Here is a 16,111-nt window from a genome sequence, read left to right as displayed (position 1 = left end):
TCGATGTTTCAAATAAATGATTGATGCATTTTCTATTTTTGTCGTTTTTGCTTTGTTTCTGATTTCGAGGTGATTCTTTAGGCTGGGTGTAGGCGACAGAAAAAACAGCATTTTCTTGGAACCTGATGTGGAATACTCCATTTTAGAAAACGATTGAAAGGAATTGACACAGAAACCAAATTTGATGATGACATTATCTGTCATAATCTTTGACAAATACAGAGTAAATTGGAATTGAATTTAATACTGCTCGCATGCCAGAGTACGCTCGATAAGGTCGATTCAATTAAATATAATTTATGATACATAATATTATAGATGATTTTAGAACAAAAACCTCGAAGACATGTAAATGCTGTGACACCAAGGAAGGAAAAAAAAGTAACACAAAAAGTTTGAACCCAGGACACACCCCTACACATCCTCTGTTTAGCATCAGGATCATTCTGAATCAGTATCAGTAATTACTGGTTCTCGAACCCGGTACTTCCTCTATTCAGCATCAGGACCACTCTGAATTAGGATCAGTAATTACTGGTTCTCGAACCCGGGACACCCAGGTACTTCCTCTATTCAGCATCAGGACCACTCTGAATCAGTATCAGTAATTACTGGTTCTCGAACCCGGAAAACACCCCTGTACATCCTCTATTCAGCATCAGGACCACTCTGAATCAGTATCAGTAATTACTGGGATCGAACCCGGGACACCCCTGTATATCATCTATTCAGCATCAGGGCCACTCTAACCAATCAGTAATTACTTTTAAGATATCAATATTTTACCGTACGGTGCTGCCTCTATGCTCATCGTTAGTGGGATTTTCATAAACTAACGTTAGTCAACTCCGGCAAGCGAGGGTTACGAAGTATAACTGGACAGCACGTCGATTGCCAGAGTTGACTTTAGTTAGTGTATGAAAACCCCGCTAACGATGAGCATAGCGGCAGCACCGTACGGTCTGGACACCCCTGTACATCATCTTATTCAGCATCAGGACCACAGAACCAATATCAGTAATTACTGGTTCTCGGACCCGGAACACTCCGGTACTTCCTCTATTCAGCTTCAGGACCACTCTGAATCAGTATCAGTAATTACTGGTTGTCGAACCCGGGACACCCCTGTACATCATCTTATTCAGCATCAGGACCACTCTGAATCAGTATCAGTAATTACTGGGTTCGAACCCGGGACACCCCTGTACATCCTCTATTCAGCATCAGGATCATTCTGAATCAGTATCAGTAATTACTGGTTCTCGAACCCGGGACAACCCGGTACTTCCTCTATTCAGCATCAGGAACACTCTGAATCAGTATCAGTAACTATTGGACCACTCTGAATCAGTATCAGTAATTACTGGTTCTCGAACCCGGAAAACACCCCTGTACATCCTCTCTTCAGCATCAGGACCACTCTGAATCAGTATCAGTAATTACTTGGATCGAACCCGGGACACCCCTGTATATCATCTATTCAGCATCAGGACCACTCTAACCAATCAGTAATTACTTTTGTTAAGATATCAATATTTTACCGTACGGTGCTGCCTCTATGCTCATCGTTAGTGGGATTTTCATAAACTAACGTTAGTCAACTCCGGCAAGCTAGGGTTACGAAGTATAACTGGACAGCACGTCGATTGCCAGAGTTGACTTTAGTTAGTGTATGAAAACCCCGCTAACGATGAGCATAGCGGCAGCACCGTACGGTCTGGACACCCCTGTACATCCTCTATTCAGCATCAGGACCACTCTTAATCAGTATCAGTAATTACTGGTTCTCGAACCCGGGACACCCCGGTACTTCCTCTATTCAGCATCAGGACCACTCTTAATCAGTATCAGTAATTACTGGGTTCGAACCCGGGACACCCCCTGTATATCATCTATTCAGCATCAGGACCACTCTAACCAATCAGTAATTACTTTTGTTAAGATATCAACATTTTACCGTACGGTGCTGCCTCTATGCTCATCGGTAGTGGGATTTTCATACACTAACGTTAGTCAACTCTGGCAAGCTAGGATTACGAAGTATAACCGGACAGCACGTCGATTGCCAGAGTTGACTTTAGTTAGTGTATGAAAACCCCGCTAACGATGAGCATAGCGGCAGCACCGTACGGTCTGGACACCCCTGAACATCCTCTATTCAGCATCAGGACCACTGAACCAATATCACTAATTACTGGTTCTCGAACCCGGGACACACCCAGGTACTTCCTCTATTCAGCATCAGGACCGCTCTGAATCAGTATCAGTAATTACTGGTTGTCGAACCCGGGACACCCCTGTACATCCTCTATTCAGCATCGACCACTCTAAATCAGTATTAGTAATTACTGGTTCTCGAACCCGGAAAACACCCCTGTACATCCTCTATTCAGCATCAGGACCACTCTGAATCAGTATCAGTAATTACTGGTTCTCGAACCCGGGACACCCCTGTACATCCTCTATTCAGCATCAGGACCACTCTGAATCAGTATCAGTAATTACTGGGTTCGAACCCGGGACACCCCTGTATATCATCTATACAGCATCAGGACCACTCTAACCAATCAGTAATTACTTTTGTTAAGATATCAACATTTTACCGTACGGTGCTGCCTCTATGCTCATCGGTAGCGGGATATTCATACACTAACGTTAGTCAACTCCGGCAAGCTAGGGTTACGAAGTATAACTGGACAGCACGTCGATTGCCAGAGTTGACTTTAGTTAGTGTATGAAAACCCCGCTAACGATGAGCATAGCGGCAGCACCGTACGGTCTGGACACCCCTGTACATCCCTTATTCAGCATCAGGACCACTCTGAATCAGTATCAGTAATTACTGGTTCTCGAACCCGGGACAACCCTGTACATCCCTTATTCAGCATCAGGATCATTCTGAATCAGTATCAGTAATTACTGGTTCTCGAACCCGGAACACCCCGGTACATCATCTTATTCAGCATCAGGACCACTCTGAATCAGTATCAGTAACTATTGGACCACTCTGAATCAGTATCAGTAATTACTGGTTCTCGAACCCGGGACAACCTGTACATCCTCTATTCAGAATCAGGAACACTCTGGATCAGTATAAGTAACTATTGGACCACTCTGAATCAGTATCAGTAATTACTGGTTCTCGAACCCGGGACAACCTGTACATCCTCTATCCAGCATCAGGACCACTCTTAATCAGTATCAGTCATTACTGGGTTCGAACCTGGGACACCCCTGTATATCATCTATTCAGCATCAGGACCACTCTAACCAATCAGTAATTACTTTTGTTAAGATATTAACATTTTACCGTACGGTGCTGCCTCTATGCTCATCGTTGGTGGGATTTTCATACACTAACGTTAGTCAACTCTGGCAAGCTAGGATTACGAACTATAACTGGACAGCACGTCAATTGCCAGAGTTGACTTTAGTTAGTGTTTGAAAACCCCGCTAACGATCAGCATAGCGGCAGCACCGTACGGTCTGGACACCCTGTACATCCTCTTATTCAGCATCAGGACCACTCTGAATCAGTATCAGTAATTACTGGTTCTCGAACCCGGAACACCCCGGTACTTCCTTTATTCAGCATCAGGACCACTCTGAATCAGTATCAGTAATTACTGGTTCTCGAACCCGGAACACCCTGGTACATCCTCTTATTCAGCATCAGGACCACTCTGAATCACTAACAGTAATTACTGGTTCTCGAACCCGGGACACCCCGGTACTTCCTTTATTCAGCATCAGGGCCACTCTGAATCAGTTATCAGTAATTACTCGTTCTCGAACCCGGGACAACCCGGTACTTCCTTTATTCAGCATCAGGACCACTCTGAATCAGTATCAGTAATTACTGGTTCTCGAACCCGGAACACCCCTGTACATCATCTTATTCAGCATCAGGACCACTGAACCAATATCAGTAATTACTGGTTCTCGAACCCGGAACACTCCGGTACTTCCTCTATTCAGCATCAGGAACACTCTGAATCAGTATCAGTAACTATTGGACCACTCTTAATCAGTATCAGTAATTACTGGGTCCGAACCTGGGACACCCCTGTACATCCTCTATTCAGTATTAGGATCTATCTGAATCAGTATCAGTAATTACGTTTGTTAGGATATCAATATTTTACCGTACGGTGCTGCCTTTATGCTCATCGTTAGCGGGATTTTCATACACTAACGTTAGTCAACTGTGGCAAGCTAGGGTTACGGAGTATAACTGGACAGCACGTCGATTGCCAGAGTTGACTTAAGTTAGTGTATGAAAACCCCGCTAACGATGAGCATAGCGGCAGCACCGTACGGTCTGGACACCCCTGTACATCCTCTTATTCAGCATCAGGACCACTCTGAATCAGTATCAGTAATTACTGGGTTCGAACCCGAGACACCCCTACATCCTCTATTCAGCATCAGGACTACACTGATTCAGTGTCAGTAATTACTGGGTCTGAACCCGGAACACCCCTGTACATCCTCTATTTAGTATCAGGACCACTCTGAATCAGTATCAGTAATTACTGGGTCTGAACCCGGAACACCCCTGTACATCCTCTATTTAGTATCAGGACCACTCTGAATCAGTATCAGTAATTACTGGTTCTCGAACCCGGAACACCCCGGTACTTCCTTTATTCAGCATCAGGACCACTCTGAATCAGTATCAGTAATTACTGGTTCTCGAACCCAGGACACCCCTGAACCCGGAACACCCTGTACATCCTCTTATTCAGCATCAGGACCACTCTGAATCACTATCAGTAATTACTGGTTCTCGAACCCGGAACACCCCGGTACTTCCTTTATTCAGCATCAGGACCACTCTGAATCAGTATCAGTAATTACTGGGTCTGAACCCGGAACACCCCTGTACATCCTCTATTTAGTATCAGGACCACTCTGAATCAGTATCAGTAATTACTGGGTCTGAACCCGGAACACCCCTGTACATCCTCTATTTAGTATCAGGACCACTCTGAATCAGTATCAGTAATTACTGGTTCTCGAACCCGGAACACCCCGGTACTTCCTCTATTTAGTATCAGGACCACTCTGAATCAGTATCAGTAATTACTGGGTCTGAACCCGGAACACCCATCTTACATCCTCTATCCAGCATCAGGACCACTCTTAATCAGTATCAGTAATTACTGGGTTCGAACCTGGGACACCCCTGTACATCCTCTATTCAGCATCAGGACCACTCTGACCAATCAGTAATTACCTTCGTTAGAATATCAACATTTTACCGTACGTTGCTGCCTCTATGCTCATCGTTAGTGGGATTTTCATACACTAACGTTAGTCAACTCTGGCAAGCTAGGATTACGAAGTATAACTGGACAGCACGTCGATTGCCAGAGTTGACTTTAGTTAGTGTATGAAAACCCCGCTAACGATGAGCATAGCGGCAGCACCGTACGGTCCGGTCACCCCTGTACATCCTCAGGACCACTCTGAATAAGTGTCAGTTATTACTGGGTTCAAACCCTGGACACCCTGTACATCCTCTATTCAGCATCAGGACAACTCTGAATCAGTATCAGTAATTACTGGGTTCGAACCCTGGACACCCCTGTACATCATCTATTCAGCATCAGGATCACTCTGAACCAGTAGCCAGTTTAAGGGTTCCCAGGTTCAAACCCAGTAATTACTGCTGAATAGAGGATGTACAGGGGTGTCTCGGGTTTGAACCCAGTAATTACTGATACTGATTCAGAGTGATTCCGATGCTGAATAGAGGGATTACAGGGGTGTTCCAGGTTCGAGGAATAACTGATACTGATTCTGAGTTATTCTGAATGCTGACTAGATTGGACATCCCAGGTTTCAGAATCCAGAACACGCGATGGATCGTGAATCAAGTTATCTTCAATTACGCGAGATATGTCAATGGGCTAAGTCGACCAATCATCGTTGACTGGTTACCGGTCTCTATCTTCAATTAGAATCAACTATTCATACATCCTCGCTTGCCAGGGGTCAGGTATCACTGCCGAACTCGCTTCCACCAGCGAACAGCTTTAGCGTAGTGGGTTCGAATCCCTTGACGGGTGAAGATGCTATTCATATTGAATCGGACAGGCAACCAGTCTACCAATCATCGAAGCACCAACCTGGTGGCAGCACCATACGGTCACCAAGCGGAATTTCTATGAAGTAAGCAAGTGTACCGGGTAGTTGAAAACCCTTGTTTACTGGTAACCTGCTTTGCTGCCGACTATATTGATTATTTTAGAGTGGAATTGGTTGTGTATCCGAATTCTAAAAGTGTTCATATGGTCATTGTGAGTATATCAGCCCGCGTTATAAGATTAGTTCACAGAAATTCCGCTAGGGGACCGTATGCTGCTGCCACCAAGTTCTCAATAGACTGGTTGCCTATCCAAGTCGACGTCGACCAGTCTACTCCAATAATCCTATTTACCAACAAGGCACATTGTATGTTGGCAGTACACCGACGCTGAATCCTCAATAAAACCTCCTTTTCTTTGTTATTGTCTTTTCTACTCCTCTGATTGAAATAAAATGTAAAGAAGAAATTGTATTTTTGTATCGATAGAAATTTATTTTCATGTTATTGCAGCAAATTCCAATACACATTTTACATCATAATCAACCAACATAATTTATATAAATATCTTTCTTAATTATATATAGTTTATTCCCATTTTTAAACATCTATTTACACATGATTGCTTCTATGAATGGACAGAAATATCGGTAAACAGCATGTCTTAAAAACGTGACATAGGACGAATTTTACTGATTACTCGTAATTACCCAAACACTTCATTCTTGGAGAGTAAAAAATGATTCGGAATGTTCAAGTTTTTATACTAAGTAGATTATCTAATATACAGAGTAGCAAAATATATAAATATATGGACAGAAAATATCTGATTGATTACAGTAGTCACAGTAAATAATCTAATTAGTTACAGTAAACAATTTGATTAATTACAGTAAACAATCTGATTAGTGACAGTAAATAGATGGAAGGAATTAAGTACAAAGAATAAACTACACATCTATTCCTACTCAGTGTATAAATTATTACCCTGTATCTTCAACTTTCAAGTTTCCAGACTTTTTTTAAGCCATTTATAAAACAAAAGTATATAAAAACACTTGTACAAAATGGACCGATTTTCTGACTACAAATATAGTTAATCGAATTGCAGAAACCAGTTTAACAGTTCTAAACCCAGTTCCATGGTTCAGAACCCAGTTCCATGGTTCAGAACCCAGTTCAACAGTTCTAAACCCAGTTCCATGGTTCAGAACCCAGTTCAACAGTTCTAAACCCAGTTCCATGGTTCAGAACCCAGTTCAACAGTTCTAAACCCAGTTCCATGGTTCAGAACCCAGTTCCATGATTCAAAACCCAGTTCCAAGTTCCCAGTTTAAGCAGGGCCTGTAATTTTTCAATCCTTCACAAACAATAAATAAATTCAATTTATTTTATTAAGAACTGCATTGTTCTACTATAGATTAATGAGGGTCATATTTCAGTAGTTATAAACAACCCTGACCTTCAGTAATGGAATACTGTCGCAATCTGATCATTCAGCACATTTCAATTCTCCTTAGAAATGGTTCCTTAAAATATTCATTTATATCTAGAAAATAATTCTGTTTTAAATAAGCTCAAACTGGCTCCATATATACATTAACATGTACATATTCCATATCAAAATCACGCTAACCATGAACAAAATATCAATTCAAATCCCTCAGCTTTATTCGGCCCTGGGAAGTGAGGAAATCATTGGACGCAACAAACATAAACTGGAATGCATCAGTACCTGAACTTCAGACGAGTCATAAAAATGGATGGAATGTTTATGAGAAATATTCATTCCAAATATAACCGTAAACTGGCCGTAAAAAAAGACCCGATCTAAAAAAAAACCAGTCCTCAATTGAGATTTCTCTATTCTATTATGTCTCGCTATTTTTCTGAGATTCTCAAGTTTTTGTTTCATGTCTTTCAAAAAGATATTTACAATTTCAGCAAACAATAAAAAATGCTCTTCACTTTTTTTCTTCATTCGTATAAAAAACATCAACATCATCGAATATAAAAACAGCTTATCATAAAAAACTAACAGAACTTACCGACCGAGTTTAGATTTAATACCGGTCTCAGCTTATCTCGGTGTCGTTAATCTAACAACTTAAGACCGGTTTAATGATTTAGTCGCGATTAATCCCTGACTAACTATTTAAACATATTCCTCTCCGTTAGATTTAGGAGCTTGCGGAATATCATCGGGAAGTTCCGCTATATCAGTAAAAACTCCGACTAATTTCTCGAAACTCGGCCCCCAATTTAATAAATAATCCCAACTGAAAGCTCCGTTAATCGGTTTGCCGGGTATTTTCGGTATTTCATCATCCGATACGAGGAATGTGCTGTACGAGCCGTGAGCCGACTCATCTCCCTCGTACGAGTTCGTTAAATTAGATCGATTAGATCGAACAGATTCTCGACAACTATCTTCATTCTCTTCCGGTAACTTCGGGAATATCATTACACCCGAGTCCGGCCGCATTTTAGCGTTATCTTCGTATTCGAATTCGGAGCACGTGAATGAATCGTTGCTACCCTCGTCGGTACTCGACTCCGGAGGTTGCAACAATGAGTTCGGTTGAAATATATCGTTATATTTAGGAGGACGTTGTTGTCCGTCCTCGGTGATATCGTCGGTCGTACTAACCGGACTAGCAGCCATTACTCTCGGTCTAGCGTTTAATCTCTCGATATCCTCCACGGTTAAACCTTTTATAGGCTGTTTCAGTTTACTATTAGGTCGACTGCCGGCGGCGCCGCCATTTTGAATACGATTAGGAGTTCGCGAGCGTTGCCCGGAGAGCGTATCGTGTGAACTACGACTACCGTTACTCATCGGTCGATTGTGTAAACTATGCTCTGAGTTTGAACGCGATTCTCGGATACCGTACGACATTGTTAACGGACTAACGCCGACATTGCGAGGACTAGCACCGACATTGCGAGGACTCTGTTTATTATTGATTATTTGATTCATAGGTGATTGTCTATTAGAGGAACTATGTCGTGAATTAGGACGACTAGTCTCGACACTCAGCGGACTCTGTCGCGTTATCGGTGTACTCTGCATTTTTAACACACCCGGACTCTCCGACAGAATAACGCTCGGACTGTGTCTGTTTAAACTAACCGGACTTTCCCTGGTCGCTCCGACTAATAGGTTCGGACTATTGCGATGACTAAGTAACGGGAATTGCGGTGTATTTTTATGTTTACGGTAGTTTTTATAGTGTTTGATGACGTCTATATCTGACGGAGCGATACTACTGGCGTTCTCTAAATCGTAATGTTCTGGAGGTTCGTCCATTCCCGGGATTTCCCCATTCTCTATAATTATTGTCCCGTCCTCCATGTGTACCGGTGACATCATTCCTATTCTCGTAGTTTCTGGTTCTATTATATCGGGACGAGGCGCTACACCGACGCCACCTATCTCTCTCTCGCTGTATTTCATCGCGGCTAGCTCCTCGCTGATATGATTCCTGATTATTGCGTCGTCGTGGTGATATTCTCCGTTCTCCGTGAATCCCGAATCCTGGTAACTATGGTTAGCGTGTCCCGTGTCGACCATTGATTTATTTCCGATTGTTGTCGCTCCGTTCTCTTTCGGTTGTTTTAGTTTCCGACGACGACGGAATATAATAACGCTGATTATAATTCCGATGAGTAATAAAATAAAGAAACAAATAGCGACGATAATTCCGGGACTGAGAGAATCCTGCACCGCAACCGGTACCGGGATACACTGATAACTAGATCCCGATCCATCTCCAACGGCGACCACTTTAAACCTCGCGTTACTTCCCGAGAACGGTTGAATTTCGTCATTTATCGAAAACTCTTCCATACATCCTTCAAAACCTACAACAATCAATTCAAATGGTTCAACAATCAATTCAGTTAGATCAACAATCAATTCAAATAGTTTAACAATCAATTCAGTTAGATCTAAGACAATGTGTAACGCGTTGATGGGATATACTGAAAACACGTACCAGGAATGATTTCACCAGTCCACTGAACCGCAGTGGATTTACCTCCTAGCGATAAAGCCGTTATATCTGTAGCGATAAAATCATGAATATTCGCAGATGTTTTTGATGTTTGTTTTCCATTCACGTCCAGTATCACAGTTTGACCTCCTACAATAAATAAATCATTCATATTATTTACCTCACATGTATATTACACAATGCTACTGTCTACTGCTTTTTTTGTAACACCCTCAACCTGTTAAGCGCCATAAGTGGGTGCAATGTTTCTTTTTTCCAATGGGGGAGAGACCAGAGAACCAGAGAAAAAGTTTCGACCAAGAAACTCCAAGGTTTGACTGTCTACTGTAAATCTACTGCATGAATAAAGTAAATTACCTCTTAGTGTTAGTGAAACTTGATACCAAGTTCCTTTAGTAATTGTAACATCATCGACTGATAATGTCAGAAATCCTGCTGTATTAGTTCCATACGTCACTTTATTATTCTTTATCTACAATAAATAAAACAATGATAAATCATGAATTATTTCTGTGTTATTCTAAAATGAATCTCCGCGGTGTTAAACAGGGATGCGATACTGACCAGGATCATTGTGTAATCAGCCTGAGTTTCTGAGATGAACAATAGATTATCGTTATCGGTAGATATTTGAAATCTGAACGATATTTTCTGGTCGCTAACGGAAACGGAGCGTTTCTTGCGTCCTTGTTGAGCTGGTGAATTAATCTGTTTGAATTGTTGATCTCTGATATAAGTCTGTTTCGGTTGATATTCTATACGAGAATTTGCACCAAACGTAAACGGCTTCGGAGCTGAAAAACAACAGGAAGAATTAACAGTGTAAATAATTTCATAAATTCTGGTGTGAGGTCAATTTGCAGCTAGGAGGTGGTTACCTCAATGGGACCCCTCTATGGGACCCCTTGATGCATCCCTGGGTGGTAACCTCAATGGAACCCCTTGATGCATCCCTGGGTGGTAACCTCAATGGAACCCCTCAATGGGACCCCTTGATGCATCCCTGGGTGGTAACCTCAATGGAACCCCTCAATGGGACCCCTTGATGCATCCCTTGGTTAGAGATAATACTTACACGTAGTACAGTCAGGTGGTATCAGTCCATTCGGACAAACGCAATAAACTGAAGTCCAATCATCGACACAAACTCCACCATTTTTACAAGTATCGTTCCTACACAAGCCGTGCCCGGAGAGCCCGGCAGCCCGCGGGCACGTGTTCGTTATCAGTACGGACTGCTGTCTCTGTTCGGGTCTCTCCACTAAATGAGCCACTTTATCAATAACGATCTCACGCATACAACCGATGAAATTATGAGTTGATATTTGACCGGGTCGTTGAGATATATCTGAGAGATCTCGTAAACCTCCGATATACAGGGGAAATCCCTGCACGTCTAACGATCTAAAAATAGAATCCATCACAGAAATCTCAGTTACAAGTAGAATACAAGATGAAGTCAAACTCAGTGAAATGTGTCGTCACTAAAATCATCCATATTTTTGAATCCTAATTAACATTGCTAATTCAATCTACTTGTATAAGCCATCATAACATTACTGAAATTGTGAATTTGAGTCCAAATTTCTATTCAATTTACTAGTCCAGTCCTTATTTGGATGAATATAAGTCAGTGATTTACAGTGTATTGGTATAGAGATAATACTTACTCATATTGTAGATTAGACGACGAACTGTTATAACAAGATTTGTCAAATTCATTACAATCAGAACAATCATTATCATTACAATCGGTGACTTTAACGTAACCAGTCTGAAAATATACCAAATACAGATTAATCAGAGGTTTCAGGATCAGGACCCAGTCTAACAGGATGGGCTATACACCGCACACAGGGTTCAATAACTGTTTGATTCTTACCTTATGACTCCTATGAGCTTCGACCTGATACCAGCGTCCATTGTTAACTTTCTTCGTTAGTAACCAGATACGAGTAGCGGGTCCGTCTCCGAGAGCGAACGAGAATCTGATATATCCGTTTAGAATCTCGAGAGAGATGAAATCTCCGAATGATCCCGTGGTAGTTCCCGGGTTATACGCCAGTAGTGAGTTATTCTGAGACGTAGTGAACACGATGTGGAATGTATTTAGAGCTGGTTTTAGAGTGCTGTACTGTATATAGGATAGACCAGGAAACCCTATCGATCCTCTCTGACACAATGGACCCCAGTAACCGAACGGACACTCGCACCGATACGACTGACCGCCGGTCACTTTACAAACACCACCGTTATAACACGTTACATTAGCGCAGTTATCATCCTTCGTACAGGTCGGACCGCTGTAACCGGGACGACAGATACACTCGAACGAACCCTCCGTATCGCGACATTTACCGCCGTTTTTACAAACATTCTTCAAACACTCGTTAACGTTAGTTTCACACGTCTGTCCGGTCCAGTTCGGGGGACATTCACACGTCTGTCCTCCTCCGTTTATAGCGTTGTTATAGCAACGCGCTCCGTGTAAACACGGGTTCGGGGTACAGAGATCGCGGGTTACGTTACAGTGCGTTCCGGTAAAACCCTTCCCGCATCGACAGTTAAATCCTCGGTTAGTATCGGGAGATGTGAATATAATAGACGATGTCGATACGATGTTTGTAGTTTGATAGATATAAACGATATTACTGCATTCTCCCGAATTATCGCACGGATTCGCGCTACACGGATCGTAATCTATATCCGAGATTCTCACTTTCACTTGAGATTCGATATTAAGTTTATTAGTAGTGAATATCGTCCTCAGTTCATTACGGAACACGTATTGACCGTTCTGTTTTTTGACCGCTAATATAATATCGAGATTTCGACCGTTTTGAGTCAAACTGTAAACATAAACAGTTGAAGTTTTCTCGAATAATTCTGACGTGATAAGAACGAATTTACTATAAAACTGTTGTAAGAATATCTCGACTGTAATATCGACTAAACGCAGGATAAATGAGTTATCTAAAGTCGAATTCGATATATCTTGATATTTGATATAAATATCGGAGTAAACTCTGCTATGAACTCCATCAGTTCCGCTGATATTTAAACTGTACAAGTTTTCACCTTTAGGTTGCGAGGCGTGTAGGTTACAGTCGGCCGGCACGTGAAACATCGGGTCTCCCCGTACAACCTGACACACGTATTGACCGGTAGTGTCAGGGTCGCGCGGAGCCACGTTACCGATACGTCCGGTCGGGAACCGGTTCATAAACGTATTCACGACGATATTCAGCGGTCGAGATAGAGATGGATTATCATTTACATCTCGTACGATGACCTCGGTATCGAGAGTCGACGATAATCTCGGATTACCGGCGTCTGAGACGATAATCGGTACGATATATCGAGATACGAGTTCGCGATCGAAACTCACTCGAGATCTCAATATTCCGTCGTTAACTCCGACCGTGAACAGAGCGGAGGAATCAGCGGAGGAATCAGCGGAGGAATCGATACGATACTGATACGGTCCCTGATTCGGGGGTAAATCTCGATCTCGTGTATGACCAATCAGAGATACGATACTCGTACCCGGAGCCTCATTCTCAGTGATATATCCCTCCGGACGAGTCGGAGTGAAATACGGAGCGTTATCGTTAATATCAGTAACGTGAACCCGAACTGTCGTAGATCCAGTCATCGCCGGAGTCCCGGAGTCGACCGCTCCGATCGTTAGATTAAACATCGAATTCACTTCCCGATCCAACTCCGATAGAGTCGTCACCAGTCCCGATATAGAATGAATCTGAAACGCGTTACCGCGGTTACCGCTCAGTATTGTATAAGCGAACTGACTATCCTGCGGGTTTAAATCGGTATCCGTAGCCGTTACTACGGTAACCGATTGTCCGGGTTGTTTATTTTCGGAGACGTAACCGTTATAAATCTGTTGATGGAATCTCGGAGGATCGTTTGAATCGCTTACGATCACTCGTACTTTACACGAATCGGAATCGTTACCGCGGAGCTCTCCTCGATTCTTCGCCATCACGTCGAGAATTATCACCGATGATTTCTCTCGATCCGGTTGCCTAGCGACGGTTATTTCGCCGGTATCTCGTTTTATCTGGAACCCGAACGCGTTACTTTCACCGATCAGGAAATACTGAATAACGCCGTCCTGGCCGGAGTCCCGATCAGTAGCGTAGACTCTACCGACCGTGTGTCCGAGCGGTGCCGATTCACTCAACGCGAACGTGTACTCACTCCTAACGAATCGAGGATAATACTCATTTACTCCGGTGATTCTTACTCTAAGAGTAGTCGTACTCTGCATGTTAGATTTACTCGGGTTTAAAGCGAGTATTTTCACCGTATAATCGCGTTTAGATTCGTAGTCTAGTAGCGCCCCCTGTACGAGGATTACACCCGACGACGGTTGAATGATGAACGTCGATCGCGATGAATCGTCTCCGATTATTGAATACTCGATTTCGGCGTTATTTCCGGAATCCTCGTCGGTCGCTCGTACGGTCGTTACCGTGGTACCCGCGGGTGAATTCTCCGCTATATCTACGCTGTATTGCGTATTGTTGAATACCGGTGGATTATCGTTAACATCCGTTAGAAATATCGTAAATATTTTAAACGCAGATTTCGAGAGAAGACCTCGATCTCTCGCCGATATATTCAAACGATGAACGGGGACCGTATCGTAATCTAAAACCCCGGCGATTTTAACGTCTCCCTGATTCTTATCGATCGTAAACAATCCGAGTCGGTTGCCGCCGACGATGATATAATCTATTAATCCGTTTAATCCGGGATCGTTATCGGTAGCGGAGATTGTTGCGATGATTTGACCGACGGCTGAATTCTCGGGAATCGTTTTCTCGTAGATTCCTCCGACGAATCGAGGTATATATTGATTTATATCGGTGATTTGGAATCGGACGGTAGTTTGCGCCGATTGAACCGGCGTTCCTCGATCGGACGCTTTAACGATCAGATCTAGTTTTTGATTCCGTTGTCCGGACAACGATCGCGACGTGGTGATCCAGCCGGTGTTTTTATCGATATTGAAATAAAGCGATGCCGTTCCGCCTCCCGTTTTATAATATTCAATCTGCGCGTTTATTCCGAAATCCTCGTCGTCCCTGGCGATGATCCTCACGATCCGATCGCCTATTTTCACGTTTTCCGGAACCGCCGTTAAATACTCGTTCTCCGTAAACACCGGTTCGTGGTCGTTAGCGTCTACCGTGTTTATCGTCACGGTAACCTCGCTCGATAACGGAGGCGTACCTTGATCGGTCGCTACGGCGATCAGTGTATATATATTTTGCGGCGACGTTATTCCATTGTTGTGTTTGTATTCGAGGGAACGAGTTGAGAATATTTCGCCAGTTTTCGCGTCTAAACGGAAATCGCTGGTCGATTGTTTAAACGAGTAAAATATGCGTGAATTCGGGCCGCGATCGTCTGCGTCTGTCGCCGTCACATGACCTACTCTCTTACCAGCCGTCTGCTTCTCTTTAAAATCAAACCGATACGAATCAGACGAGAATGATGGTGAATTATCGTTCATATCCGTGACGATTATAATTAAAGTCGTTTGAATTTCGAACGCGTTATCGGTGGCCTTGACCTTCAGTTGATATTCGGATTGTTTCTCGCGGTCTAGTTGCCTGGTAACAGTGACGTTACCGCTAGACGGGTTGATAGTGAATTTATTACCGGGGTTTGTTTGAAATGAATACGACGCTATTGAATTCGGAGGGCTATCCGCGTCCGATGATGTGATCTGAATTACGAATTCACCGATGTTTGAATTCTCCGGTATTTCGGCGCTGTATTGTCGCGTGAATCTCGGTCGACTGTCGTTTTCATCCAATACGTTTATCTGAACTAGAGCCGTAGCGCTCAGTGTCGGGATACCCTGTAATAAACATCATACATCATTCATTATAACTCGTATCAATTACCGGCATTGATCCAGGCAGAGTTTTACAGACTTAGGGGGACAACAATTCTATTGATATTCGTCAGT

At 42.9% G+C, this 16,111-nt stretch overlaps 1 protein-coding gene across 1 annotated transcript in view; it reads right to left on the bottom strand.

Moving 5' to 3' along the window:
* Positions 1-6,577: 6,577 nt before the first annotated feature.
* LOC141906105 (cadherin-related tumor suppressor-like) overlaps positions 6,578-16,111 on the bottom strand; it is a 29,235-nt gene continuing 19,701 nt past the window's right edge. The window contains exons 11-17 of the mRNA XM_074795302.1: positions 11,990-16,000; positions 11,778-11,881; positions 11,183-11,511; positions 10,672-10,901; positions 10,465-10,579; positions 10,090-10,236; positions 6,578-9,955 (exon numbers count right to left, since the gene is read on the bottom strand). Coding sequence (XP_074651403.1) covers positions 8,247-9,955; positions 10,090-10,236; positions 10,465-10,579; positions 10,672-10,901; positions 11,183-11,511; positions 11,778-11,881; positions 11,990-16,000 — 6,645 coding nt within the window. The 3' untranslated portion in view covers positions 6,578-8,246. The remainder of the gene's footprint in view (positions 9,956-10,089; positions 10,237-10,464; positions 10,580-10,671; positions 10,902-11,182; positions 11,512-11,777; positions 11,882-11,989; positions 16,001-16,111) is intronic.

This window comes from Tubulanus polymorphus, chromosome 5, assembly GCF_964204645.1.
Source record: "Tubulanus polymorphus chromosome 5, tnTubPoly1.2, whole genome shotgun sequence".
Taxonomy (NCBI): Eukaryota; Metazoa; Nemertea; class Palaeonemertea; order Tubulaniformes; family Tubulanidae; genus Tubulanus; species Tubulanus polymorphus.
Note: the sequence above shows the minus strand (reverse complement) of the source record. Positions and strands in the feature narration are given on the sequence as shown.